General features: G+C 46.6%; 1 protein-coding gene across 1 annotated transcript in view; it reads right to left on the bottom strand.

Moving 5' to 3' along the window:
• Positions 1 to 1748: 1748 nt before the first annotated feature.
• LOC119446829 (WD repeat-containing protein 86) overlaps positions 1749 to 27636 on the bottom strand; it is a 66519-nt gene continuing 40631 nt past the window's right edge. The window contains exons 6-7 of the mRNA XM_037711487.2: positions 21580 to 21683; positions 1749 to 2211 (exon numbers count right to left, since the gene is read on the bottom strand). Coding sequence (XP_037567415.1) covers positions 2020 to 2211; positions 21580 to 21683 — 296 coding nt within the window. The 3' untranslated portion in view covers positions 1749 to 2019. The remainder of the gene's footprint in view (positions 2212 to 21579; positions 21684 to 27636) is intronic.

Below are 27636 nucleotides of genomic sequence, written 5' to 3'. Positions count from 1 at the left end.
CCGTATATGGAAAGGTTATCTGTACTTGGACATGAACAATTATTGATTTACAAGCAATAGATGTTATGGCATGTTTACATATACTTTCATATTTACTTCACTGTGCGCGACTGCGTGTGCTTTTAGATAAATATTGCATGTTTGGCAGAAAAGACAGCGCAGAATCTACGAAAAGAAGTGTATGGAACAAAGGTCTGCTACATGAATGGAACGAGCGTGAAGACACGCGCTTGCTAAAACACTTGTACTAAAAAATACACTCACCTTGAATTTTGCAAGTCCACGCTTTCATGTGTGGCCGACGGGTCCTTGTGTTTCGTTTGCTAGATTCTGTGCAGCCTTTACTAAACCTTTTTTTTTTCTTCAGGTGATAGACGGGTTCGATAGTTGGAGTTCAGAGAGAAAGTCATTAAACATTCAAACTTTCGTTGCGAAACCTAGCCGGTTAAGTGACAATTGTAGCTGAAGAGAGCTAAGTGCTTCTGTGGCACAGGCATATATATCCACAAACACAAAAACTAGGGGAGCGTTATATCGTTAGCTTCGTACACTAATAAACATGCCAAGATTAAGAACCTTGCTTTCTCAGAGCGATAGCGTTCGTCTTCATCGCTTACAGCAATCTTCTTCTGGAGCAGGGCGTATTTTCCTTCTTTTTCTTTCTATCTCACTTGCTTTTTTGTGATTTTTCTTAAACTGAATTCCACCCAAAAGCCTCCTCGCAACAACTGGGACTTAGAATGTTTACGCATAAAACTATGCTTGCGACAGCAATCTCAAGGATCGTTTTGCTAGAAAAGCTTTCTTTCTTTAGTTGCAACAGCCAGCCATTCGTCAAACGCTTTGGTAATGCATGCTTTCGGAAAGGATTTGCACTTGGCACTTAGGCTTCCTTGTATTATAAAGAAAGGAAGCCGAGAGGCACAACACCGCCGAGTGCGAGTACGTACCCACTACCGACTACGGTTAAAATTCTGAACTGCCTGCCATTGAATGCTCCATCAAGATTTCACACGGCTTGGCTTCAGCATGGCGGAGCAACATTCAGCGAGTAATCTGCATACCTGATACTGTGTAATGTACAAAATAACGGGGCATTCAACCAGCGATTAATCCCCTATGTCGGCTTGGAACTAAGCGAGTGAATATGCTATTAGTTGTTTCCCTGTTGAAGGCTGATCCTCGTACAACACATCAATGCTTGGTGCAGACGAAATGCCACCTATGCCTCTTAAAGTCCTCAGTGAAGTGAAGTTTATTTTTCCTTCTTACAAAGGAGGAAGCCGGGGCTAAAGGCTGGAAGGCCTGACGAAGGCCTCGGCTCCCCTGTGCAGTTTGACATTATATAACGCATAACTGAAAATGTAACAATGTAAACACACAATCTCAGATGAACATACAGTTATTACAAAGAAGCAAATAACAATATGGCATATACCATATTGTTACTGTACATTCTATTTGATTACATTCCTTGCACGTATTTGGTTTGCGTTTAGTTGTGTAATGTCTCTGTGAGAGAGCGGTTGGAACTTTTGTACCTGAAGTTTACTGAGAACGCAGCTGGAGCTGTTATATAAAACTCTTATTCCCGATGGACGGGAAATCTTCGAGTGTAACACGCTCCAAACCACCCCCTAGAAGTGAAAGCCGTCAGAGGTGAAAGTTTGTCAAAGTATGGCTTTGACATATTTTCTACGGCCTGAAAAAATATGCACATCCTTCCCACACGACACACCGTGGGTTTAACGATGCGTTTATTGACTAGCAAAAGGTAGTAAAAATGGTTAAAAAAAAGCAATACGAGCGTTTTACAAGAGATCACATTTTTCAGCTGTCGCAAGCCTCGGCTTCTCTTCGAGTGCTTGCGACGCCGGCAGCACAATTATTTGGCCGTTTGTGCACGTAGCTACCAGGTCTCGTTCATATTGAATCCCTCAAAACTTTCTCTGCCGGTTGAAGTAGCGTCGAGTTGAACCTCTGAACTGCTGACTTTGGTTTCGATGTGGGTGGACGCCGTCAGCCTTCGTGGATAAAAGGCTCAAGAAAGTTGACGGCCATCTTCACCTCCTCGCTGTCGTCAGGCAGTTCGTTGTCGTCCTCTTCCTGGAGAACCTCGTCGCCGAACACCGTCTCGTCCACCACGCCCGTTGTGTCCCACACGAAAAGACTGCCGTCGTACGAGCCGGTGAACAGTTTGCCCTTCACCACCTGCGAAAGCCCGCTGCGATCAAACTCATGCTCATACTCCGAGATGTACTTACCCTTAACATGGGTGTAGAAAGAAGGCGGGTAAGTATGTTGTGGAAGTGGAGTTCGAAATCTGGGGCCAAATTCAAAAAATTTTTCTTTCGTAAGTGCTCTTTGCCATTGGCCGGCCGCCTTCGATAATATATGTCTTGCATCCCTATTGGTTGAATTTTTTTCTTACGAGCAATTCTCGCGTATGAAGCTTTCTGTGAATTCGGGACCCTGGGACGGAATATACTAAGCGAACTTACGAAAAAATATTGGTGTAAGAAAAAATCTTACGAAAAAAGCGCATTCACAAAGCTAAAATTGTTCGTAAGATCAGAAAGCTTGCGCTGACCGCCGCTGCAAAGACGAGTGCTGTAGTCGAAAAAATGCATCTATGTTAGGGTAGCTGAGGTGCGAACTTCAGTACTTCCGCCAATAGTACGCGTAAGTCGATTCACAAAACCTAAACAGCCGTCGCAGATGACGACTTAAGAGGAAATTCCTACGATAGGGGTGTCGCCGTCTAACGAACATCATTATGTCTATCTGCGCCGCTCGAGCTGACGCAAGTGAGCGTTGGAACGCGCTGTTGCGGCTGATTGGCCAGAGGCGACAACTAATAGCCGAGGATGGCGCGTGCTTATATCTTTGTGGCGCACTCTTCTTGTCATCTCAAAGTGCATTGACCTGTATCAGTGCATAATTGTATTGAGCGGGCGCTGCTGTGGAAGGCAGTAACATTAATGCTGTGCGCGAACTTCTGCCTAATTTTTGATAGGCTGTGTTTCTGTATGCGCGCAGTAGCCTGAATTTTCATACTCGTCATGACACTCTATTGGGTGTTAGCAAGCATAAGTGCAGTGTCCGTCCCTGACAACCATCAAGTTTGTCATTGGTGTGATTGGAGCCCAATTATATCGTATTTCTTTTGTCTAGTTTGAGCTTTCTCTTGCTCATAGGGCTGCGGATGATTATTTTTTTCAGCGCTTTGAGGGCTATAATTCTCCATGCGAGATGAAACAATGAAAAAACGCCTAAACGTTTCTAGTTATCAAAACTTGTTGCTGCTGCACAATTCGCTGTCGTCTTCTGTGCTGTTAGCCTCATCTTTCTATTATATAGGTCATAGTTTTAATTCAGCACAAAGTTGAAGCGACGTAGTGTCTGCGCCCACGGTATTGCTCATTCTGTGGCCTACGGTGTGAATCAACGTATGCGTACGACGGATGGCAATCCTGTCTATGATAATGACGTACGATGAAAAAATAAAGGAATGGCGTATAAACCGACGTACCACCATGATGTGAATTAAATGCATCACACACACACACACACACACTCACACACACACACACACACACACACACACACACACACACACACACACACACACACACACACACACACACGCACACACACGCACACACGCACAACACACACACACACACACACACACACACACACACACACACACACACACACACACACACGCACACACGCACACACGCACGCACGCACGCACGCACGCACACACGCACACACGCACACACACACACACACACACACACACACACACACACACACACACACACACACACACACACACACACACACACACACACACACACACACACTTATGTTTATAAAGATTGGCCAATTAAAATCGACGGCCTTTACACTGGGTGCGAGAGGCCCGCCACAGGCAGCGGTCATTTCGCGTCTCTTGTTCAACATAGCCATAAAAGGCCTCTCGGAGCGTCTTTCCACTGTAGCGAATACCAACCACGCCCTATATGCGGACGACATTACTGTCTGGTGCATGGGAGGTTCGGATGCTTAGGTGGAGGGAGCGCTCCGGTTGGCACTGTCTATCACCGAAAGTTTTCTGGAGGGTACGGGGCTTCGACTCTCCCCCTCCAAATCGGAATTGCTTCTCTACAGACCGGTTCGGCCCGGGAGGAGGCCCTCCACGCCGCTTGATCAGGTACAGATTACGCTAACCACAAGAGACGGGCTGTTGATTCCCAGAGTCAACTGTATTAGAGTGCTCGGCTTGCTTCTTGAGTCCAACGGCAGGAACTCACAGGTTTTGGCCCGCATCCCCTTCAAGACGGAGAATATGCTTAGGCTGATTTTAAGGGTCTCAAACGGCAGGGGAGGACTGAAGGAGAGCAATCTCCTTCAGCTCTACCACGCGTTCCTCATGAGCCATATTAATTACGTCGCATCGGTACTAAATTGGTCTAAACACGAAGAGGATAAACTGGACACTTTAATGCGAAAAAGTATCAAAGGAGTGCTGGGGATCCCCATGAGCACCGGCACGGACAGGCTCGTGAGCCTGGGCAGGGCATGCAAAACCGCCTATCGGAGGTGATTGAGGCACAGAAACTAGTTCAGTTCGCGCGGCTCTCCTCCACCAAGGCTGGGCAGTGTCTCCTACAGTCGCTGGGCTGCCATCATACCGGCAGTACCGAACAGATCTTTTCAACACAGACAGTGAAGGGTACCTACGAGGTGGAACTCTTCCCGCGTAACGTCCATCCGCAGTACAATGTTGGCCGACGAAAGGCACGGGCCAGGTCGCTGCTTGACTTCGTAGCTAAATCCCCGGGAAAGGTGGCTTTCGTTGATGCGGCGCAGTATGGCCGCTCCGATAGCTCTGCGACCGTGGTTGTTGATCATCTCGGTCGCGTACTCAACTCAGCTTCCGTTGGGAAGATGTCTGCCTCCGTAGCAGAGCAGGTAGTAATAGCTCTAGCGATGAAGGATCCTTCGCGTCCGGAGATATTCACTGACTCCAGGGCTGCCGTTCGGGCCTTCGCCTCGGGGGTGGTCTACAGGGAGGCTGCCGCTATCCTCAGTTCGGGGAGTGCGGTAGGCTTTCACACAATTACCTGGGCCCGAATTCACAAAAAACTTCTTACGCCAGAATTGTTCGTAAGAAAGAATTTTAGCCAATCTGGATGCCAGACATATCATTAGCGAAAGCGGCCAGCCACTGGCAAAGCGAACTTACGAAGCAAAAGCTTTGTGAATCTGGCCCCTGCATGGTTCCCGGCCCACATGGGCTTAGGGGTTCATCCGTCAGTTTCCAACGTCAACGAACTTGCCCATAACCGTGCGCGAGAAATCACGTGCCGCGGCGGTCCGGGCGGGTCTGCAGGCGGGTTCGCGGAGAGCTTCAGGGATCCACTTGTCACCTTTCACGAAGTTACGTCTCACTATCAGCTGTCAAGACGGAGGTACCCTCCCGCATTCCACCTCCCGCTTTCAAAGCTCACTAGACCGCAGTCGTCGGCTCTCCGGATGCTGCAGGCAGGTTCGTTCCTGCGTCGTAGCACGTTTAGTCACTTTGCTGAAGGCATATATCCAGGATGCCTTAGCTGCGGGGTGGATAAGTGCACACTCGCTCACATGCTCTGGCAGCGCGCGGCGTTACGTGGCGCCAAGTTCAGCACGGAGCAGGACTGGGAGAGGGCCCTTAAAAGCGGCGAACTCTCAGTCCAGCTCTCGGCAGTCCAGGAGGCCTGCGAACGGGCGGAGGGCCTCGGTCTTCGAGTACCGGCGTGGGCGCGGCCAGAAACTGCGGCGGACCCCCCTTCGAGGGGTGTCTGATCGGGATTCTTCAGGACCAAATAAAGTCCATTTCACCTCACCTCAGTCTTACGGTGCTCCGCGCCTGCTGCGCAGTAGTCAGGTCAACATGACGGCGCGAAAAAGCCGGTCACAGTGGCCCGGTATCGTGTAAAGTCCCTATATAAGAAAAGTACCGCCATCTACTCTTTCCTCCGCCGCCTCCTCTCCTAAAGCGCTTGCTTTTTTTCTTTACTTTTTGCTTGCGAAAACCAAGTCGACGGTGGCGCACCTAGAAAGTCCACGTTGAAACTTTCAGGCCGGGCGCGCGCCGCCGCCGCCGCCGGCGACTGCGGTTGCGCAGAGGACTTTCAACATGGCTATGAGGCGGAAAAAAAGAAAATATAAAGAAGTGAAAAGCGCGCGCTATCATCGTCCAATCGGAGATACAGGAGAGAGAGAAGCGGCGTTTATCAAAGGATGGTGGTACTTTTCTTATATAGGGACTTTAGTATCGTGAAGTGAACAATGTGGAGCGTGGCCGACGCTAAGCGAAGTCACTAAAACGCGTCGAATCAGCAAGATCAGCATTGACGTCACTCGAATTATGTTGCCTTGTGCGCTCTCCCGGCGGTGCACAGTTCGATCACTTAATTCAGTGCGTTTGGACAATGCAACGACATTTCTATGTAATTAGCGGTGTAAGTGCATATCGTAGGGATCGTACTGAATGACTGAACGAACTTCACATCAAGGCCGGGGTGCTCGTGGCATACGGCTGACAACTCAATAATTATTTCATTTATGTGTAACTTCCTCTGCCTCATTGATAGTTGTGGCTTCACATGTTTTAATTAGCCACTAGAAAAGTGGAAAAATACTTATCGAGAAAATCGTCAGGCAAGGAGACACAATCTGTCTAGTTCTATTATTGGAATGCTTAGAAGAAGTATTCAAGCTATTAGAATGGGGAGGATCGAGGGCAATGATCAACGGCGAATATGTAAACAACCTTCAGCTTGCCGATGACATTGTTTTGTTCAGCAACGCAGGGGACACATTGCAACAATTGATTGAGGACCTTAACCGAGAAAGTGTGAGAGTAGGTTAGCAACGGTAATGTTGAATAACCTGACAAGCGAACAAGAATCCATGATCGGCAGTGAGGCTCTAGAGTATGCAAAGGAGTAAGATTATATTGGTCAATTACTCATAGGGAACGCTGATCATGAGACGGAAATTTGCATTAGAATGAGAAAAAGTCGCAGTTTCGCCCGAAAGACGTAGCATCAATTGCGATAGCAAATTAGTAGAGAGCTATACGGAGTAAGGATAGTTTTATCGGCTGTGTAAACTTGGACACATTCGCTTACTAACTGAATTAACAAGCATGGTGTCAGCGCGCACACGCAAACATGAATAGATCACACTCGATGACCGCAGACAACCGCTGTCAAAACGCTGGCGTGAGCAAGCGCAGCAGCAGCAGCGAGCGAATGTTCATGCGGTCTATCGCTCCAACGGAAATCGAGTGGCGAATGCACAGCCCATACAAAGGTCTGAGCCGTCTGCAGATCGCTTTCAAGATACGGTGCGGGCGACCACCGGAGCCGGGCAAAGTACAAGTACGAAGTTGCGGGCAGAGTAGAAGCCGCCCCCCCTCCCTCCCGTGCTGCCTTCCCGCTTTCCTCCTTTCGCGCGCGAGACTGAGTCGCCAGTTGGTGCCGCAGCACAACGTCGCGCCCCCCTCCCTCCCTTCCTCCCATTACCCGAGTGAAAGCGCGCGTCCCTGCGCGCTTTCACTCGCACATACAGCATACGGCGCGCGGCGACGATTTTATTGCACTTGGACTTTATACGGAACCTCATGGCGACGACGACGGCAGAAATCCGCTTGAAGTGTCCATATAATTGCTATCGCAATCAAATGGGTCGGAATGCATACGGCCGGCATTACCAAATCGTGACCGGGAGCTCACCGCTGTCGTTGAAAAGAAAAGCGTACAATCATTACATTCTTCCAGTAATATCATATGGGTCAGAAACTTTGAGGTTAACAATGAAATGTGAGAATAACTTAAGGACCGCTCAAACAAGCGATGAAACGCAAAAAGGTATGCCTATATAACGCTAAGAGAGACTGGAAGAGAGTGCTGTAGATCAGAGAGCAAACGGGAGTAGTGTTAGTTGAAATTAAGAGGAAAATAGGAGCTGGGCAGGCCGCCTAATTTATAGGCCAGATAATCGGTGGTCCATTAGAAATACAGAGTGGGTGCTAGGGGAAAGGAAGCGCAGTCGGCGACGGCGGAAAATAAGGTGGGGTATTAAAATCAGGAAGTTTGCAGGCATAACTTGAAATAAGCTAGCGCAGGTCAGGGGTAAAAAGAGATCGCTGGGAGAGGCCTTCGCCCTGCAGTGAACATAAAATTACGCTTATGACGTTTTAGAACACACAGAATTCGTGCGGAATTTTAACGGACTGTTGCTCTTGAGCCGCATTTCGCTTCGTACTGCGAGGACGCGTTCGCATGTTTACAGAAGGGCGTCGGGCGCCGCAAGGATTCCACCCAAGCAGCAGATACCATACCACCCTGGCCTAGTACTATATGGGCAGTGACTGCTCTGAACAAAGTGCGTCAACGTCGCAAGATCGACGAGTTCAACCGATTTGATTTGAAACTAGCTATAATGTTGAACCGTTATGTGCTTCGAGTACGTTGCTGTGCAGTATTCTGACGTGCACTTGAGCGTGTGTTCTTATGAGGCTGGTAAATTTATGGCAACGTTGGCGCTGAGCATCGTGGTGATGTTGACTGATTAGCCTTGACTTCTATGAGGGGCCACTTGGGCTATGGCAGACAGTGTAGGTTAAGGGCTCCAGGCCCTGACATCGGGAACCTATGATTTATTACCGGTCTCCAAAATTTATTTGTACGCCCCTTTGTGCATTTCGCCTCTGTCGGAATGCGCTCGCCTGAACCGGCAATAACAGACTCTTGACCTGGATCGAGGCATCATTGTTTTGTCAGCTGAGGAGAAGCTAAGAAGAAGCGATGAACGCTGATACGATGTCAATGTGTTGATAGGCAGGGAAGCTTGCAGGTTGGATGTTACGTAGTGAAGTTTTCTGTCATAATTTGGAAGTATTGATAGTCACGGCTTCTTTGTGAATTTCATTTTAGGGCTACTTTAAGAGCTCTCCGTGCCCTCGACAGTGATCCTATGCGAAGGGAGCGTGCGTTTCGTCGTCGGTTGGCGCTTGACAACGCCGTCGACCAGCCCCTTAGACGGTACGGGCTGGCGAGGGAGCTGATAACGAGCCTATGCGCGGCATTAGAACCACACATGCAACAGTGTGCAGCGCGATCACATACCATATCGATGAACGTTCGCCTTGAGGTCATACGAACTATATATTATGAAACTTTTGGTTTTAATTCCTTAATTAATATGGAAATGAAGACCTTTAGTAGCCTTATAATAGGACGGTGGTGGTGATGTATACAGGCGGGGTGAGCCTGGCAGACCTGGCCGCCAATTGCTCCGACTGAGCGTCTCTTTCTGCGCCAAATATGTCGCCATGTGTCCAACAGTCTTGTCTCTCGCAGAAATGTGAGCAGAATGCGTAACACTTTCACCGCAATTCTTTTGACGGCGGTGTGATGAACGGGCGAGCGTGGTTGAGCTCGTCGGTGCTGTAGCAGACGCCCGGAAAAGGAAGCTGTCGAATAGGGGTGTGCAGTGGATTGCCGTAAGAATATAGCCTCGAATACATTAGCATGATGTGCGATCATGCTATCAATTCACCGTATTTCTTTCATTTCTTGTCGTTTATTCCGAGCTTTGTTTCCTCCTCGCTCTCATACGACACCGTAATGGGTTAAATAAACGATGGGTGTCAGCTACTTCTTTTGCTAAAACTACAGTTTACTGGAGCATTCGCCTTCCTTCCCACATGCTGTAACCCCCCCCCCCCCCCCCCCACACACACACACACACACACACTCTCTCTCTGTGGGAATTACGAAGAAAAAGAAACGAAAATAGCGAAAGAGAAGAACCTGCACGTTTACATTTTTAGGTGAACGCGGGAAGGCACGTGAAAATTACATTTGCATATGGTAAAGAATAAAGGTACTTAGCGGCCACCACAGGAAATACGCATCTCAGCGCCCGAGTTTGAAGGCTGTGCATGCAATCTGAGCAAAAAATTTATTACAGAGCTAGGCCTCGCTCTTCCAGGATGCAGACCACGTGGCTCTCGTATCGACGAGTGTACTACTTCAAACACTCGCGAAAAGGCTTATGTTGAAAAGTTCGAACACGCTACAGCAACCGTCGCCTCGCTCAAGAAAGCACGCCGCCGACGCTAGCGATCAAAATCCACGCTAGGACTACGCTTCGGTTGAAACAAAGGTTGTCTAGAACCGAGCAAAACTGTCAAAATTATCGTCCGATGCCCCAAGAGGTCCACGTTGGGCAGCCAGATGTGGGGTCTCACACGTGCTCTTGTGACAAAGGCGCGACAACACCGTAGTGTAAACAATCAAACGGACATTTATTGTACCTTTCATACACTAATACACGCTACCCGAATTACTACGCCGATGGGCGCGCGACAAATCGAGGAAGTTCAACTCACCGCGATCGGATCGCGAACGAATATGTTCGCCAGCATGCTAGACACCAATGACACCAATCGCCTAGTCGTTCACGTCTACGGTCACGCCAACGGTGGTGGGTTCGAACGATCCGTGTTCGTCCATTCCCGTGTCCTGTTCCTAGCCTCGCGAGACGGTCTCGATAAGCGTGGATCGCCGCACGCGCGGAACGTTCGCATCGCTCACCGATCCCACGTCCAGGCGGAACAGCTTTCTCCCTTTTGCGCCCGCGTAGCCCCCGCCGTCAGGTGCCGTTAGCAGCGCAACCCTCGCGCCCTCTCTCGTAACATCTACGCCGACCGCCGCTGGCACTTAGCTACGCGGAGAAGCCGGATTCCAGGAGACGGGAGCCATGCGGGGAAAACAACATCAGGGGACGCGTGACAGTCGCGCATCCCCACAGTTTTCATCGGTGCTGTGTCTACTGGGGTGCTCTCCGAAGCGTCTACCTCAGCGGCAGCTGTGAAACTTGGTTGCCCACAGAAGCACGCCTCAGAAAACAAAGCAAGGGAACACAAAAGCATTCATTGTTCTGCAGCGAAACGGTCCGAATGTTTCCCGTCTGTGGGCAACGTATACGCAAACGCACACACACATTGATTCAGCAGAAAGAACTTTTAATGCATGCATAAATCAAAAACATTTCACCGAAGCGATTATAATGCTTTCGCATTCCCACACATAAGCAGTCATAAGTGTCTCCGCTAAATTTTTTGTCCAGAGTCCGTAAGAAGTATGGCAAACTGACTGTATAATTTACTTCCATATCAATATTTACCACACTACCACTCATTATGAAATACGCAATATCTTTCTACACCATTACAAGATAACTAAAGTGCACTTATTACGGACAGACTAACGAGAAGGTTTATTGTATCTTTTTTTTATTGAGTTTCTTGTAACAATGTTAGTTATTGTCTTTTCTTACATATCTATGCGTTTTTTTTTTCATGCTGTGATATTATACCTTCGTTCGTTGTTCTTATTTGTAATCAATTCTGTATTTTGTTCTATTCGCTTTTATATCTCTGCGTACCACTTTCAATACTATGCTACTGTTGCTTTTTATCTTTGTTAATTGTTTTGCACAGGAGGTCCTGTACAGTCTTTGACTATGGGACGTCCTTCTGTATCTGTATGGTCGAAGATACTATTATTAACCTCCTTCTGTATCTGTATGGTCAAAGGTATTATTCGTAGGTGCGGACCTACGAATAATTGTAGAACTAAACACCGTTCCAATTACCGATATTTATTAATCCAATTTTTAGTCTGCCGGCAACGTCGTTCATTCGAGCCCCTTCGACCGCGGGCACCTTGCTGCAGTTCATATTGAACGCGACTGTACGTGGGTGCGTTAAGCAATAAGGTAGTCAACTATAAATAGGTTCACAGGGCTGCGCTGGAAAGGCATGCGATTGACATTGATTGCGCAAACAAACATTCATAAAGGAAAAAATTCACCGATGATTACGATACTCTCTAATGCGAAATTTGAGCGCAGCTCTATACGTGTTTTCATTTCGCGATATATTGGCTGGCGCGGACAATCTGTCTCGTGCGGCACGTTGCAAACGGAGCGAAGTGTGGTGCGACGGCCTCGCTAATTGGGAGATCGCGAGAGGCAGCGCGTGGGTGACATGTGGACGCGATTCACAGCAGCCGCCGCAGACAGACCTGTGCTCATGCTGCGCTTTGTTTCCATATATGGTATCGGTGACGGCATCGGTGAACCAACGACGCGAGCGCCATCTCGCGCTCTAATTACCTTATTCTCAGGATGACACCAGTTTCGAGATATTAATTTCCGTACTTTGCGGAGAAATGCATTGGCGTTGCAGCTACTTTTGTGCTTCAATACATAAAACGTCGTTTCGTAAAGAAAGTAATTGGAACGCCAAAGCATTTCTCCGCAAAGTTGGGGAATTAATATCTCGAAACTGGTGTCATCCTGAGAATTCGTTCCAAGTGGATCCGCCTTGCGAACTCCATGGCTAGAATTTGTAAATTGCAATATGAGCCATAAGGTAATTAGTTAAAAACTGAATTAGTGAAATTTTGTTGATTAGTCGATTATGCATTTCAATTTTTTGTGCATGTAATGTCCGCCTCTTCGAGTAGACCAGCTCATGAACTAGAATTGTGCTATCTGCCACAGGCAACATTTAAAATGTTTTGAAAGTGTTCGCTGAAACACCCAGTATATCTGAGGCAATAAATGTGGTCGAAATATATTGCTTTTTTCTTTAGCTTTTTTAGAACAGCTATATATGGGCACTGGATGATTGAGATCTTGAGATGATGCACGGATGTATACGGAAAGCTGCGGTGGCCGGCAAACGTGGCCGATGAAAGTAAGACTTGGACATTTTCGGATCAAAGGCAGCGTTCTATGAGTATCGCACCTCCACTGAGCTCTGTGCGGATCTGTATCAAAAAATAAATAAAAGAAAAGTGAAGTGAGGCTGGTTGGGGGAAAAAAATACGCGGACGTTGCAGCTGGTCGTGAGGTCGATCAAAGAAGGCGGTTGTTTTTTCGCCAAAGCAAGAAAGTGAGACCGCAGAGCACCGGCAAATATCTAGCGTCTTGTGCACGGACGTTGAGGTATACGCGGAGCTTTGATCACTTGTACCAACGCAGAGCCTAAGGCGCTTGTGAACGTTTTCACCGACACTGCAAAAAAAAAAAAAAAAAAAAAAAAAACTGCTTGGCCGACACAACATCCGCCAGCTGTGCCTTACGGCGGGAGTCTGTTCGCGGGGTCGTAGATCTCGCGCGGGTGGATGTGCAACATGGCCCTTATTATTATTTTTTTTTCTCCGCTGCAAGAACGAAACAAACGTGTACTCTAGTTCAGCGATACATGCGGTTCGCGGGCAGGCACGTACAACAGGGGTTGTCTACTTACCACGAAGTATTTCAATCGTTTCACTCAACTTGCGGTCGCTTACTAAGACATTGTATTTCATGTTATGAAGTTGGGCATAGAGCGTTCAAGAAAACTCGCTGTCATGCGTGCCATTCAGTCTATACATGTATACACACATGTTGGCACTTTTCAGAAACTTTGTCGCGGGGCATCGAAGCGAGACGGAACTCCTACTTTCTAATATGGCCTCTAAAGGTTTTGAAATCAATCAATCAATCAACCAATCAATGCCTGCATGCGACACTTTATGTATCGCATCGATGGCCTAGGGGTAGAGCATCCGCCCCGTATGCGGGAGGCACCGAGTTCAAATTCCGGTGCCACCGGGAACCCAACGGGGTTTTTTTTTTTAACGTGTAGAGATCTTCCCTGGCCTGGTGCTTGGCTCTCGCGAGGGATTCACTTCTCGAAAGAGGGCCCAATAGAGATTTTTCAGGAGTGGTCTCTGGGCGCCTCTTGTCCAACCACACACGGCTTTGTTGAAGAGCATCCGCCGCGGCTGTGGGAGGCAAGTGCTGCCGCCGGGTACCTACCGGTAAAATAGGTACAAGCGCTCTCCCGGCCTGGTGCTCGGCCATTATGGCACCTCAACGCTTGGGAAGAGGTGTTTGTCCTCAACCCGAAGGTCCCCACCTCAATAGGTGCATTTGGGTTGCCACATGGGAACTGGCCGCCATGGCAGCGGCCCAAACATCACTTTTTTGTGTTCACGAGGGTTTTGACGGGAATTGAGGGCGCAGCTAGGCTCCTTTCCCAAGCGTATATATCACCCCTGAAGGAAGCCGAACGCCAGGCCGGGGTACGCTTGTGCCCAATTGCACCAGTGGGTGCCCGGCGGCGGTGTCTTTACTTTCTAGAGGCTTTTGCCCGCACATTTCAAGTTCTGCAAATATGCATAAGGCGCATCTGTTAAATATTTCAAACGAAAGAGTAAATTGTCAGTTCTTTTGCGAAAGACTCATTGGATTGTAACGAGAAGTGAAACTTTGGATCAGCTTTCCTTAACCCGAGAGCCAACGATAGTGACCCCGCGGCCTTGTTACGTTATTTATTCACGGACAATGACTCAGAATTGAAGCGTGGTCGGTTGCGATTTTGTTGTCCTAAACTTGACTTATTTTCCCTTCTATCTATCGACTCAAACACTGAATTATCAGCTAGAAAATTCCGATAGTCGCAACATTTCTGTTCCAACTGTCTTACTTTTTGGCTAATAATTTAATATTCAGCTGACGCGGCCTCCTTCAAATTCGTAGTTTCGTGCGCAATGCTCGGAAAGTGCACTGTCCACAATCCGCTGGAGAAAGCACGGCAGTGAATGATTCCTAGGCTTCTTTAACTTCTGGCAGTTGTGTGAGGACTCATTTTGCCTATCGCCGATTGCACGCACAACCAGGCGTTAAGAAATTATAGCGGTGAGTTTAAACGGCACACAAAGGTATAAAAGAACTAGCATTATACAATGGCATTTTCATACCATTTGTCATCGAAAGTTTTTCATTATGCAAGAGGCCGGATTTCAGGCCTTCGGCACGTGGGCACCATTAGTCCTTCGCAAATGACCTTGTCGATCCTGACAAAGTTTTCACGTATGTTGCAACAGCTTACCCGTGCAAGATCATACGGCGGCACCTCTTTTTCGGGTTTCGTGCTCTGATTCATGATTAAGCGTGTAGGCCGTGTAGGCGCAGAGCCACGCGCTATCCAGTAAATAATTGATAACATAGAGAACACAGTGTTGTCTATGAGCTGCTCTCGCTGTGCAGACAGACGTACCAAATGTACTTGACTGCGACCCTACTACCCCCCCCCCCCCCTCCACCTTTTTATTTACGGTGTTAGCCGGTCACATGATATATATATATATATATATATATATATATACATGTCGAGTGAGCTCCTGAATAACACTTCGCAATGTGGTGGACACGGCTTAAATCATGGATCGGGGACCTCAGAGAAGCGCGACGTAATGTTAAAGGATTTCTCTCGCATATACTGCTAAATCGCAACTGATATATATATATATATATATATATATATATATATATATATATATATATATATTTTTTGCGTGTATGTGTGTATGTACTGCTTTCGAGTTTGCTTTCGTTATTAGTATGTCGCTAAGTTGTACGGCTTCGCTGTATGATGTAACTCCCGAGTTATCCAAGAAAAACAGGAAAGTTTCGTTTTATTTTCTTGTTTTTCTTTTTCTTTTCTTTTTTGTTCGAGAATGCTGAGCGTTGATGCGAGAACTAGGGATGTTCGAATGCTAAAGAAAAAAAAATTAATACGATTGAATGTGACTATTCGAAAAAAAAAATGCCTTTCAATATTTACACGAATAAGGCATATTTTTCACTACATGAATATAAATGGGGAGTGAGCAACAAGGGCGCTGAATAATATCGCTTCAGATGTGTAGTACTCTCTTCGTGGGGTGGGAAAAAATTGAAATACGCTGTGCTATGCAGCCCTTGAATGTGCGACATGCCCAAGAACATCAGTGAAATTCACACGGCCGCAGCCATGAAAATAGCGGCAAAAAATGATTAGCACACACAACTTTATGATCTTCGAAGTTCAGTTGATTATAACGTGCGATCGAGAAGGCTGTTGTTTGTTTATTTGCCCTCTGTCACTGGCTCATACCCACTGTGGGGAATTGCCCAACATGCCGATGGAATCGGAAGACGATTAGTATTTCGGGAAAACAACATAATTGAGAAAGAATCAAAAGAATAGAAAATAACTAATAAATACAAATTTAACTAAAAGATCTTTTCGAAAGAACTATGAACTCTTCAACGGCTGAGCAAGCATCCTTGTGAGAATGCTCAAAAGAACTTCAGGCATTGCAAAATTTACTGCAATGTTTGTAAATGTTGTCAGACCAGCCCTGTGTTGATAAAATTTTAAGGATCGTATTCGACACCGTAAAGTTACCTTAGTTTTACAAGTTTGAAAGCCATTTCTGCGCCAAGGGAATAGCACGTGTCGGTACTGTGCTGCTGTTCTTGCCCAGAAAAGGAAGGATGACTTTATCGCGCATCACATTACCATGGCAAACATTGCGATCTCTGCGAAGGGAACTCAGTGGACCTCTTCTTTTCATAAACAGTGTGACCTCACAGGCCGTGTGCAAAACGAAGTGCGAGACACTTGCAAAGAGCTGGTGGTCAAACCATTTCCCTTGTGCCGAGGCTACCGAGGCATCAGCGGCAATCTATTTGTCCGGGTACATGAGTTCGCTGCCAGAAGCTGTCTGCCAGCGCCATGTAGAGAAGTTCTGTGGTTGCGGTGATCGTTCCCTCATAGGTGGCTATAGAAAAACGATCCGAAATGTTGGCCGAACTGAGGATTCGGCAACATAATAGCCACGTATAGCGATATGCACAGAACACCGTACGTGAAATTCGATCCGCGGCAGCAGCGCAGCATGCTTACATGCGACTCATCTCAAATTTAAAAAAAAAAGAAAAAAAAAGAAAAAAAAAAAAACGCCCGACCACGGATCCAGAGGCAACTACGGTGCACATAATCTGTGTACCCCAGCAGCGTTTCTGTCTGAAACTGCGGTCGAAACGGTTACAGTTCTTCTTGTCAGCGTAGATATGTGCAATGGCAGCCACCCGAAAAACGCACGGCGTCCGACGGCTGGCATTTGTCGCGGTGCATTGCCAGCAACCACGTTAGTCGCCGCTTCTCGTCTCTTCAGAAACAGAAAAAAATCCCGCTGCTCTTTTTTTTTTTTTTTCGTGTGATGCAGGCATCTGACCGCGTAACAGCTCGCCGGCTCTGCCGGCGCGCACAAAACACACATAAAAAAGAAAAGGGCATCCGCGATAGACGAGTCTGTGCGTGGGTGCGGCGTTCTTTTTGCCCACCAAACACTCCTGCGTGTGCCCGAATTTCGCGTGACCGGCTCGTCGTGATGTAGGCTGGGAGCGGTCTGTTGTTTTCAGGAATGGCTTCCCTAGAGTTTTCGGCAACACTACTTGCGAATTTCACATGCGGTTACATGGTGCTCGCTTCAGTGCTCCCAGATTCTGCAGTATCGTGAAACAAAAAAAGTTTGCTCTTAGTTCCGTGCTAATGATGAAGTATGTCTTGCTGGTGATTAGGGCTTGCATTCACAAAAAAAGCTCTTCCACTATAACTATTCGTAAGAGCAGCTGCGAGCCAATCGCGATGTTGGACGTATTATTAGCGAACGCGCCTGGCCAATGGCAAATAGCACTTACGAGCGAAGATTCATGAATTCAGCCACAGCTGCTTATGCACTTAGCGTTTTATCACACCCAAAGGGAACCCCTGGATTCGTGGACTGTTAGCTCAGTCTGTTAGTATGTGTCGCAGACCAGCAGCGCCACTTGGCCTGATGCGCGCGCTGAGGAAAGCACTCTTTCTATTCCCGTTGTACTCAAGGGATGCAGCATTCACAGCCATTAGATTTTCCCTGGCAGCACATGATGTCATGCACTTCTGCCTCCAATAGGACGGCCACCGCCGTTCTATACATAGGTTGCACGGACGTCATCGCGGACGCCATATTGGGGTACCAGCAGGTCGAGAAGGGGCGTAAGCAAGGAACATGACAGCATGACAGCAACAAAAAGCGCGCCTTGCGTCGAACGTCAGAGCGATAACAATGATAAACGGGTGAAACAGCAACAAAAGCGCGTCTTGCGCCGAAGATCAGAGCGATAACAATGATAAACCGGTGTAAAACAATCGCCGTGAAAAAGCAAAACAGTTTGCGCGTGATAATACGTTGCACTGACGTCATCGTAGTGGCCATCTTAGGGTGCCTGCGCGGTGAGATATGGCTGCGTGACGTCACATGAATACTATCTATTCGTAAACACACTTAGGGCCCGTATTCACGGAAATCTCTTAGGCTAGAATTGTTCGCGAGCGCAGCATATTCCATCCAATCCTGTCGCTCAACATATTATTAGCACTTACGAACGAAAAACTTAGTGATTTGGCCCCTATTTTCTCCGCGGCATTTGTTTCTCTCTTTCCTTGTATGTAAAATAGCATCGTCGTGTTCGATACCAAGAATGCATTTCGCTGTGTTTTGGTGAAAAGGTCTCGTATTCATAGAAAAGTACTTAACTGAAAGCTTTTCGTTAGTGAGTGGTTTGCCATTGGCGGCTGGCCAATGGTAAACAGCTCTTACGAATTAAAAGCTTTGGGAACTCGGCTGTGAGCCCGTATTCACAAAAACGACTTACGCTAGAATTCTATGGAAGAACAAAATTCAGCTAATACTGAGGTTGCACATATCTTTAGATAAGCCGGCTAGCCAATGGCAAAGAGCACTTACGAATGAGAAGTTTTGTGAATTCGGCCTTGGATTCTTGATTGCGATTAGTGTTAGAATTCATAAGGTGGCGTCGTAAGATCGCATTAAATGACAAAAAAAAAGGAAGAAGCTCATATTTGGAGATGAACGAGTGGTCAAGACCTTGACTTATAAAAATGGCTGGCACAGGAAATCTCATAGCTTCCAATCTACCAGAGACACCGAGGTGTGTTTCTGCCCTTTTAATATTTAGGGGTCTAATTCACAAAGCTCATCGTTCGTAAGAGATATTTTCTATTGGCTAGCCGCCATCACTAATAATATGTCGAGCATCAGGATTGGCTGAAATTTGCACTTACGAGCCTTTCTAGCGTAAGAGTTTTTTACGAATACTGGCCTAGATCTGCCTTATTCGCTTGTGCATGCCCGGTCTAATATTATCTAGAAAATGAGGTCATTTCTTGAAGGATACATTTTTCAAACTTTAATAACTTTTCTCAGAAAGGCCATGACAAGAGATGTGAAAAAGCAAGGAACAATGGCCGTGGCTGGGATTTCGACGTTTTAGCTTGGCTCACGGGTAAGTGGAGAATTCATACAGCATTCGGACAGCATTGAACCGGCTGGACTCTCGACCATTTTCGGAAATGATCCTTGGACCATGGCCGTATGCGTCGATGGAACAGAAAGCCACGAAAGCCTTGTTGCACTACCTCAAGTCGACAGGTCTTGGCAACCATCTGTAGACTTCGTACGAAGTTTCAAATGTGCGCGAAACTGTGCTCTCTCTATTTCCTTTCTCTCTCTTTTCATCCCTATACCCCTTTCCCCAGTGCAGGGTAGCAAACCGGACGTGCGTCTTGTTACCCTCCCTGCCTTTCCTCTCTTCTATTTCTCTCTCTCTCTCTCTTCTATCTCTCTCTCATACAGCATTAAATATACTTAAGGTTTGAATACATGGCTCCACTAGCAACACGTAGGCAACCGAGGCAGCGGACGCAGTGAGCTGATTCCTTTAAGTTCACTAACCCGTGGAGGCATCTCTCAGACCTTAAGCAATAATTGATTAGCCGTGAGCGCGGCGATAACGTTGAAACGCTGCGTTAACGAGCAAAAATTTACTACAAGGTTATACTAACACAGCATAAACTACAGTCAATGGACAGGATCATCTTTTTGTGCAAGCCCCAACATACAAGGGAACAAAAATGCAGTTGATCATTGCACTTGGCGATGGACAGGCTGCGCCTCTGTAATTGAGAGTGCGCCTTTCTTGATCGTAATCTTTCATTGTACTCTTAACTAGACGCGTGAACGACGCGTCTGAGTTTGCTGTAGACGGCGATGGAACAAAGCGCGAAACACGCCGAACGGACGTCTAAGTAAACGCTTCGGCACAGAGCGCAGGCGTTGAGAAACTTGATCAGGGGGATCAAGGCACTCGCGCTTGGCTCTGCCATTCATGCTTAACAACCGAAATTGAGAAACTTCGTTTGTCAAACTCGAGGCGTATGCACCGTTTCAGTGCATTACGCTTTGAAGCCTCAATGTTCGACCGCGCGCATTCCTTCTCTTGCAAACACGAAAACAGTGTTTCATTCGGGGAGCCTCAGAAAGGAGCCAATTGCGGGCATTACAGGCGAGACCGCTCTTTTATGCCATTTCCTACTGAGAATTCAGTGTCAATGAGACAACGTGTAAGAGGTACACGCAGAAGAAGGGATGCGAACCCGCTGCTTTCAAGAAGCCAGATAAATAGAAACAACGTGACAGCGTGCTGCCTTGACGTTTCTTTTTCTTCGCAGACCAGGAGCTGTAAGAACTCAATTTAATTGAGAACAGTGAACTCGATGACGTGAAGAAGACCCGTAACGAATTCAAGGCGGTGAGAGAAAGCGGGAAAAACGGCGTGCGAAAGGACTTGGTCGAGACCTTCTCAGACTCGTAATTGTTCTGATTTGACTTATAATTAAGAGATATGGCAAAACCGATAAAAGACAAGCAACCACGTTAATAAAGCTGAGCCGTGTTGGGTAATATGCACAGGCGAAAGGAAGAAAGGGACGCAGAAAAGGTGATAAGAAGGAGAGAAGACAGTCACCAGTACGCGCACACACTCTAAAACGTTCGTTGTTTAGTCACAAGCAGTCGCATAGGCCGGATAATTTCAAGAATCATCGCAGCTCTTTTGTGGCCCAAAATTGTCAACGTAAATAAATAGGTGCGTGGCTTGATTAAATGTATCCGTGTTACAGGCAGTGGCCATCTTTATATACGAAGCCTACCAATGATTCTTCAGCTTTTTTGTCCATTTCGACGGCTAACCTACTTGGAAAGCTACCACTGGCAAGCTTAATTAGAACGATGAGGAGGCGGGTAAATGAAATAAAAGACACGAGGGACAACAGGATAGGGTAGTTGTGCGCGCTGTTCCCCTTAAAACGAATCAACAGTGGATTGTGTACAGTGATGCACAAAGTCGCCCGGATCGAGTGTAAGTTTGCTGTTGGAGATAAAAACTGAGGGGCAATTAAAAAAAAGTTTACTTTCCTTGAAAAAGGTGACCTACACGTAGTCACAACGATTGCTAGGTGGAAGAAACGTGTTGACATGTTGCCCTTTAATGTTAAGCAGCAGAATAGCAACAGCAGTCCATTATTGAAATTGAAGATGTTTTTAGTGAGCAGTCTTAGGAAACATGAGTAAAAGAAGCAATATAAGACATTCTGGAGAAATATATTAGTATTGTCTGAATTAGTATCGTCATTGCTGAAGTCGTCAATATGCCACCTTCTGCACAAGAACGCTGGAGAATTCTTTCCAGGCAGAATCTGTTAGTGGCAGATTACATACTTACCTCAATACAGACAACGCCATGCTCGTGTCCTCGAAAAGACCGCTTCAGTGTGCCCGATTTGGCTTCGAACATGCGGGCAACCTTGTCTCCGGATCCCGTGTACACTGTGAGAGAGAGAGAGAGAGAGAGAGAGAGAGAGAAAGAGGGAGAGAAAGAGAGAGAGGGGAGAGAAGAAGGAGGCGCAGAGAATTAGCGAGGCCAAGCTGCGAAACTGTAAGGCGGCATTAAAAAAAGCCATAATTCAGTCTGCACTTCTTCGCTACCATTTCGTAAGACTTCATTTATTCAGCGCTGAAAGGTGACTCATTAGCCGAAGAAAACGCAATTAAAGGTCGAATAACCCTTGATTCATTTATCTGCCATCCTATTAACTGCGGCATACTCATTAGGTGATAGCCTGACATTGCAGGTACGCACCTTTATGCAGCAGGAAACGTGCACAAAAGGTGCCTGATTATATCTTATTTTATTTTCGATATCAGAGTTGTTATTTTTTGACATCGTATTAATAATGTACATGTAATAAGCCTCGACAAGACGTCGCCGCCAACTGTGAAATCAGCTGCACATGCTGCAGAACATCTCAACGTCACGTGACAAACGCCTTCTGGCGTATCAAGTTCGTGCGTTATTGATGAAATAAGTCATCCATGCATTGTCAAAAGTGACATGCACTAACGTATTCGTTCATTGGACGTCATTTGTATCCCAGCTGTGCGCAGATGTGGAGCCTGTCGGACGAGCAAAACCGCTGTAACTGTCTGACACAATGGCAGACTCCTGAACCGCTTCGTCTGGAGAACGGAGTGCGGAAAAAAGTAGTGAAGAAGAAAACACGAAAAATTCACGTAGAATCTCCTGTGGGAGTTATCTGAAAAGCGCGTAAGCATTTCGTAGTAACGACGTGGTGTTCAGTGGTCGTACGCATGGTGTGTTTCGTATAATTGCGAGAACAACCGCGAAAGAATCGTGAAACAGAGAAGCGCGGTTGCAACACTGAACTGTTAAGTGAGACCTGCACAAGACGACGTAGAAGAGGCGAGTGGAAGCAATGTTCACTCGTGTTATGGATAGCCCGCAGCGGATGTGGACGTGGAGTGAAATGGCGAGGGAAATGTAGGAAATAAATGATATGTATGCAGCATTTATTAGATGCACTGTCTCTTGTTGGTTGGTTCTACTGCAGGTGGCGGCACCAGGTGCGCTGATGACGCTCCGAGCAGTATAAGCCGTTGTCGCTCTTTAGCGCATTATCCAGCCGCGTCGAACCATTATGAACCGTGATCAACCATGCTCCGGCAGCGGCTACGTCGGGCGCGGCGGCGCGGGTCGTACCTTGAAAGCGATGTGCGATGCCGACAGAGTGCCAACTGCTCATAGCTTGGCGCGCTGTGTTTTCGCCGCCCACTTGGCGTTAAAGAGAGTCGCGCGGGTCCGTATTGTGAAAGCGATCTGCGGAACGGGCAGAGTGCGGCATGTGCTGAAGAGCGCCGTGAGCGCTGTGTTCTCGCCGCCTCGTTGGCGTTGAAGCTACAGGCAGCGTGAAGGTACAGTCGCTCGCTGCTGTGGGCTATATCTTGAAAGCGATCGTCTTACGGGATGGACGGACGGACGGACGCGCGGACAATTTTCACGTTGGGGAAGCATAGAAATCGCATTTAATAACCGTAGAGTGCACAGCAGAGACTGTGGGCCCTGGGCGGGGGCCCAGAAGAACTTGTACGTATAACTGTACCATCTGTTCATGAGACAGGGAGTAGGAGATTTGTGCGCCAACATCTCCTTCTATCAAGTCAATAAAGAAATAAGATGATGACGTGCGTAACGACCCTGTCAAAAAAAGCAATTGACTCCAATTGGGAAATTTCCAATTGGTACCAATTGGAAGATTTCCAATCGTAAATTAGTACATAACTGGACCAATTTAACCAACTGGAACGTGACCAATTGGTTTTTGTTGGAGTGACCAATTGTACCCAATAGGGGCCAATTGGTTTGAAACCAATTGGTTGGAATTACCCAATTGCCACCAATGGGCAATACCAATACACATATATAACCCACAAAGCAAACCTAAATAATATTCCAGCTGTCAGAAACAGGTTTGCTATAGCCTTAGTACTGCATGCATGGTAGAACTCATTCCAGTTTCCTTGAATGGGTTCATAAACTGAAAGCATGATTTCCCAGTTGGTTACGTTCTAGCTAGTTTATTCCTATTGGTAGTCCAATTAGACTCAGTTGGGATTAATATGTAAGGTGGCCCTAACTGGTTCAAACTGGCAAGTGCAATTGGACTCAGTTGGTTGCATCCCTGACTCAATCGTAACCAATTGGAGGTAAGGATTTCCCAATGGCCCAGTTGATTCCAATTGGCAAGTCGAATGGGACTCAATTGATTTCACTTTGACTCAATCGTAACCAGTTGGAACTAGGAATGTTCCAATCGGTTTCAATTGGGTCCAGTTCATTTCAATTGGCAACTTCAATTGGTTTCTCTTCTGACCCAATCATAACCGGTTGGAAGTAAGGATTTTCCAATTGGTTCCTAGTGGCCCCAGTTGATTCTTATTGGAAAAGCTAATTGGAGTCAATTGTTTTATTGTACTGGGTAATCTAACACACACACACACACACACACACACACACACACACACACACACACACACACACACACACACACACACACACACGCACACGCACACGCACACGCACACGCACACACACACACACACACACACACACACACACACACACACACACACACACACACACACACACACACACACACACACACACACACACACACACACGCTCTAATTACCAAAAACAAAATGCACTTCAGGCTTCGAATGTAGCGTTAACACAAGTGAGCGAGACACGTTAATACTTGGCTGCAAAGTCCGTACTATCCACACTGAAAGGCCTGTTCGTAGTTGTTTGTCATTTTATTTGCACCCATGCATGCGCGTTTGCTAATCCAAGCTTTGCACGAACAACTTGGCTAATATGTAGAGGCCACCTCCTCTCATTAGATATGCTTGTTGGATATTTCACAATACTTGCCCGCTCCTTTCGGCATGCGCCGACATAAGGTAGAAGAATACGTGAATTGCATGCTCTGGGGCCCCGAGGGCCGACGAACTCGAGTTGGTCGACAAAGAATGGAATTAGACTTGAAATCCTTTGGAAACACGAAGTTCCTTGAATTGTAGTTTGGCAGCATTCACCCTCCGTCCGCGCACGCTCCGAAAGAGGCCAGCGGGTCAGCGCATAGCCGGCGTGTTCGGACGCTACAAGAAGCCGAGTCCGCTGCAGTGAGTATTTAGCTTAAGTGAGCGTAAAAGAAAAAGAATATTGGGAAATAACTGCTGCTCTTACATATTATACAAATGCTGCTTTATCAAGGAACACTTGCTTGGTAACTTCTTTCTTCCTTTATAAAAACGTTCTCCACAATTAGAACTGTTAAGCACGTTCGTAAGAAATTAATATACGACAGCAGTTAAGACAAAGGGTAGACTTGGCCCTTTGGCCGCACGTATTGGCCGTCACTGGTGATGATGCTTGGGCCTGGACTTTGTTCTGATTCCTTTCTGTTTCACGCTTCGTTAGTTGGTCCGAATGGAGCTTCGGCTACGTATCGCCAGTATGGGCCAGGCGTGGGTTATGGACCATAAGGAAAAATTGATCGGAAGGTAGGTCTTTACTTTTTACCGGTCCTTGTTCTGCAAAGTCATCTTTCTGGACTGCCTTCATCTCAAACCTTTAATGATTGCAACATTATTGTAAAACATGCAGTTTTATAAATCCTCCGATTAAGCGTATTGGCAGATAGTATATATATATATATATATATATATATATATATATATATATATACAGGGAGTCCTAAGTATCATGCACCAGACAGACAGACAGACAAAGAACTTTATTAAATAGGTCCTGAGAAGCCTAAATGTAAAGATATGCAAATGCCACGTAGCTGGACATCACCAAGGTAATGTTGTTTGCCGTCGCTTGGAGATAGTAAGACTATTTTTTGGCATCCCGCCTCATTCCTTTATCAGTCTTAAATAATTAATCAACTTCTGAAATATTATTATTCGATGAAAAGTGTCAATGAGAAGATTGTAGAGCAATATGAAAAAAATCGGGGTAGCTTGCACTAGTGGCTCAAGGCTAAAGACACAGCGGAGCTGATCGGTTCCTAGCTGGTCCTGTCTATACGAAGTTATGCTTAGTTATACGAAGTAATGCCAAGTGGTACTAAGTTATACCAGGTGTATAAGCATTTCCTCGTGGTCCGTGACATCGGGGAACGTCTCGCGAAGCACTTGCAGTCCGAGCACACGCAGGGGAAGTGGGGCGAAAGCTATGCACAGTGTACGGGTGGCGCGCAGCAGACGACACGCGGGGATGACGTCACGGCGCATGCGCAGTAGCGCGCAGCTGGTGGGAGCTCGGGCGAGCCGCCCCCAGAAGCGCCTGCTGTATACTTACGGACACTGCGAGCGTTCGGCGCTAATGCGGGGAAACGGAGAAGCGCGGATGGCGTCGGCAGCACCTCTGCGCGTTGCCGCGTTGATGCTGCTCACGGTGTAAGAACATTTAGGTGTAGAGACTGCGCACGCGCGAGCGTCCAGAATATGTTCGGCAGTGCGCGGGCGCACCGAGTAGCTCTGCTGCGGGACAGATAGATGGTGCCGCGGGCAGCGGTCCCAGCTTTGCGGAGCTGGCGGCTTGAAATTGCTCTGCCTTCCCTAAATTTTCGTGCATAGTGGAGCGAGTAAAACTCAATGCGCGAAGGAAATTCGTTATTTCAAATTAAAGGATAAGTATACCAGGCTTAATGCTTCGCTAACATGAAGGTTCCTTGTGCAGGGCGTGAATGACGTGAACACGGATCGATCGGGCAGCACTCAAAGCCCACTTAAGTTACGCTCGCACGCACAATTTGTTTTCTCCTGTCTAGCCGTTCATCCAAGCATAAAAAAGTAAAAGTGTTAGCCCACGTGGTACCCCTCGATCAGAATTAAAGAGTGACTGCACCGGAAAATGTTTTATGTCATGCTTATCGCTGCTTCCATTCACACTCAGAAAACCGTTCAAGCATCGTTGCGCGAATTCAGTGTGGCCACGATATAAATTAAGAAATGAAACGGCGCAAACTTGCGATATGCAACGCACTAGAGCAAAGTGGCTGTTCATGGCTAGAACTTAAGATGAGAATGCACATCAGCTATGTAAAAACTCTTTCAAATGGGAATTTATGAGGCGGGACGAAGGCAGGCGTCTTATCTTGGATTAGAGCATCACTAATACAGTTTACTGATGAAAACCTGACCACATGCCTTTTTTATTCTAATGCCACTTAACATAGACCGTGTATATTATTCATTTGGCTTTCGTCCATGAGGATTGAGTGGCTCTTGCAAGATCTAAAAAAAAAAAGGCGTGACTTTCTTTTTTCTTAAATTGCATATGAGAATGCATGCTACAGCCTGTCCACAAATACACTTACACCCATCACACAACAATCCCATAGACATTTTTTTTTGCAAAGGCACCATACGAACAAAATTGTGCATGAAGCAGCTCGATAATTTTAATAGGGGAGAACCATCCTAGAAGCTTACGCTTTCATACACTTCCGCAATGGAAAAACTGTTGAATAAAAACATGCAAGCGTTTAATATACAACACACGCGCATTGTAAAAAAAAATCAGCAGCCAGGATGGAACAAATTTGAAAATCAGGCACACATTTGCACAGAAAACAACAGTATTATACAGGGTGCACAAAGATTTAAAAAATACTCAAGTGTCACGTATCTGCACAGAACCATCGTAATATTGTTGCCGTACCTTGGAGATACTCAGTTTATTTTTTACATGCCGCCTAATTAGATAATTAGTCTTATTTATTGATCAACTTCTCATATATTATAATTAGATTAAAAGTGTCAATGAGAAAATTGTAGAGCAACATGAAAGACTCCCGATACAGCTTTCTATTGCTCAATACGCGCTACGTAGAAGTGTTTTTCCGAGCAT

The sequence above is a fragment of the Dermacentor silvarum genome, chromosome 1 (genome assembly GCF_013339745.2).
Source record: "Dermacentor silvarum isolate Dsil-2018 chromosome 1, BIME_Dsil_1.4, whole genome shotgun sequence".
NCBI classification, from domain to species: Eukaryota; Metazoa; Arthropoda; class Arachnida; order Ixodida; family Ixodidae; genus Dermacentor; species Dermacentor silvarum.
The sequence above is the reverse complement of the archived record's forward strand: the minus strand, read 5'-3'. Positions and strand labels throughout refer to the sequence as shown.